At 34.3% G+C, this 3,354-nt stretch overlaps 1 protein-coding gene across 1 annotated transcript in view; it reads right to left on the bottom strand.

Moving 5' to 3' along the window:
• Positions 1–3,354, bottom strand: part of AHI1 (Abelson helper integration site 1) — a 248,465-nt gene that overhangs the window by 191,117 nt on the left and 53,994 nt on the right. The window contains exon 5 of the mRNA XM_011991473.1: positions 1,790–2,000. Within this exon, the coding sequence (XP_011846863.1) occupies positions 1,790–2,000 (211 nt within the window). The remainder of the gene's footprint in view (positions 1–1,789; positions 2,001–3,354) is intronic.

Raw genomic sequence — 3,354 nt, 5'->3', positions numbered from 1 at the left:
TCCATTCCTCTATCCCGTCTGGACATTAAAGCTCATGGATTTGCAACCAACCTGCCACAGAGATTGTATTCTAGGTACTTATAAGAGGCTATCACTTCAAACTTACTGGTGCTTATTAAAAGCTCAGCTGCGAAAATGAGACCTTTATAGAAAAAATACTGCTTGAGAAACGATACAGACTCCATTCATCTGTGTTTTTTGGATACCTAAATCTTTTTTACAGATATAATACACGCTCAGTGAAAACATAATATAAAAAATATATATATGCAAAGTAAAAACAACTTGTAATCCAGACCCATAGATGGCCACCATGTTAATGGTGGCTAAATCTTTTTCTGTGCATTCCTAAACATATGTATGGAACTACAAATCTAATAATGCTATTTCACAAATTATTTTCATATAACATGTAGTGAGTATCTCTTCATGTCAATACATACACATTAATACCATAATGTTAATGACTGCCTACTATTCTTCCGTCACAAATACCATAAATTTAACAAAAATTATAACTTATTTAACCATCTCTCTTACTGATCTAAATTTAGGTTATTTTATCTCCCTAAAATTTTTGCCATTATAAACAATGTTGAAATAAATATCTTGCACACACATCTTCGTGGACTTGTCATTTTTTCCTTAAGATAAATACTTAGGAGTAAAATAATGGTTTTAAAGACTTTTGACAGACATTATCAAGTTGTCCTCAATAAACACTTAAAAAACTGAGATCAAAAAGTAGTTGCATAGGCAATAACATACTATATGAAAACTTAAGAAGCAACCAAAAGTGTTTATAATACAACAATCTATCTGAAAATTATAACAAATGACAAATTTTGAAGTCAAAGAAAAAATTCCTTAAGATAAAAATTATACCCATTTTTCAACAATAACAGCTTTATGTAAATCACACACAACATAATCACAAATGTAAATATGGGAATATTTGTGTCATAAATACAGACAACCTGAAAGTGAAGGATCATAAAAACAAGTAATTCTAAAAAATGAATCTTCAGCACTGGTTATGCCAAGTTACTTGCTATTCCCATGCTAAACTTCTCCATCTAGCTTACACTAGAAGGGGCGCTTTCTCTACTTTCCTTTGCTTATGGAGACAGAACACATGATAGAGAAAAGAAATGTGGTATTCTAGGTTCAAACTATCTCCAAACACATTTTTTTACACTTAAAATTTGAGTAACTTTGGAGAAATCACTTTCACTTCAAACCACCTCATTTTTAAGAAAATTATATAATAACTAGTCAGCTCAAAAGCCACCTATTCCATAAAGCTTTCACTGACTTCTCTGACCCACCACTAACCCTTTACATATCAGAAGTTTTACAACATTTTTGGTTATATATGAAATTGCATTAATTAACTGATCTGTGTACATTTATTTATCCAGGTGGTACACATATTCTTAGGGTGTCTGATACGGTTAAATGAGTTTATGCTTTGTGAAATGGGTTAAAAATGGAGAAATACATTCATATAGAGTGGATTCATCACTTCAGTACAGTTAACAGTCACAGGGTTGTTGTAATTATTAAATGATACAAACTAGGCCAAATAGTACTCAGCAAATATGCTATCACTGTTTATAAAAGGGTGTCTCACTTGTATTTCACAGCATTCTACAAACACTAAATCCTAGAGATTACATTCTCACACTACTTTTTTTTTGCATTATTGGACTACTAAAAATAATAGCTTACATCTGTGCTATTAAATATTAACCATCATTTAATTTGAATTGCTCCATTCAATTCATACCTCAAAGAACAGGATGACTTTAGGACTCTCATCAGAGTCTCGAAGCAAATAGGGAAAATTTTCATTAAATATAATTTGTTCTTCCCACTCTGGAAGTCTTGATTTTAACTGTTTAAAATCATATGGCTGGGTCATAATAGGAAGAATATAATCCACATTCTCTTTTTCATAGTAAGATGAAACAGGCCGTTCACTGTACAAAAAAAAGATACTTCCATTAATGCAATTTTTATAATTTTGAGGTGAGAAAAAAATACATAGTGTATAAGGTGAGGCAACCAGAAACAATGAATTGCCACAATAATACAAAAGGAAAGATTATTTTGATTGTCTATCTAGAAACTTACAAATTTTGTAAGACTTAAAAAAGTAACAGTCCATCTTACATTTGTGTACTATCAATCAGTTTCACGTGATTATTTTATTATAGAAATATAAAGTGAGAAGTATGATTATACCTTTGCCATACAACGCTGGGATAAACTCCTTCAGAATTTTATAAGAGTTTATAATAAAATAGACATTGCCAGGCACAGTGGCTCACGCCTGTAACCCCAGCACTTTGAGAGGTTGAGGCAGGTGGACTGCTTGAGCTAAGGAGTTCGGGACCAGCCTGGGTAACATGGTGAAACCTCGTTTCTACAAAAAATAGAAAAGAAGCTAGCTGGGCATGGTGGCACATGTCTGCAGTCCCAGCTACTTGGGAATCTGAGGTGGGAGGATCACCTGAGCCCAGGGAGGTTGAGGCTGTAGTAAGTTGTGATTGTGCCACTGCACTCCAGCCGGTGAGAGAGAGAGAGAGAGATCTTGTCTTAAAAAAAAAAAAGACATAAAATTGATTTTACATTAAGAAAAGGCACAAGACTATAAACCCCTTGAGCTGTCATATTTTCTTTGCATGCCCTAAGGCAAATGAATAAGTGAATGGGTTTTTTTTTTTGGACAATCTTCCTGTTTCCATTCCCCACTGGCTTTCCAAACAATTTTTTTTTTTTAATTCTAGTATAAACATGTATTTCATTGTACTTTTCATTTGGGATTTCATAACTAAGCATGCATTAGCTATAGAAGTAATCTTAGAAAAAACATTAAAGATTCATCTACCTTACTTGAGGCCCAAGTAACATTACTTTCAAAAGAAAAATATAAGGTTGGACAATTAAAGCATTTACAAATGCAATATAAAATATTTACAATGCAATTTTATGTCATAAATTATGTCTAGTAAGCTGGTAGAAGCTCTCTACCACTTAAAATGAATTATTCCCTTCCACTTAAAAGTAATCACTGAGCCAGGTGTGGTGGCTCATGCCTGTAATCCCAGCACTTTGGGAGGCTGAGGCAGGCAGATTGCCTGAGGTCAGGAGTTCGAGATCAGCCTGGCCAAACCCCGCCTCCACTAAAAATACAAAAATTAGCCAGGTGTGGTGGCGGGCACCTGTAATCCCAGCTACTCAGGAGGCTGAAGCAAGAGAATTGCTTGAACCTGGGAGGCTGAGGTTGCAGTGAGCCAAGATTGCACCACTGCATTCCAGTCTAGGTAACAAAGCAAGACTCCATCCCCT

Source organism: Mandrillus leucophaeus, unplaced genomic scaffold (assembly GCF_000951045.1).
Source record: "Mandrillus leucophaeus isolate KB7577 unplaced genomic scaffold, Mleu.le_1.0 Scaffold396, whole genome shotgun sequence".
Classification (NCBI taxonomy): domain Eukaryota; kingdom Metazoa; phylum Chordata; class Mammalia; order Primates; family Cercopithecidae; genus Mandrillus; species Mandrillus leucophaeus.
The sequence above is the reverse complement of the archived record's forward strand: the minus strand, read 5'-3'. Positions and strand labels throughout refer to the sequence as shown.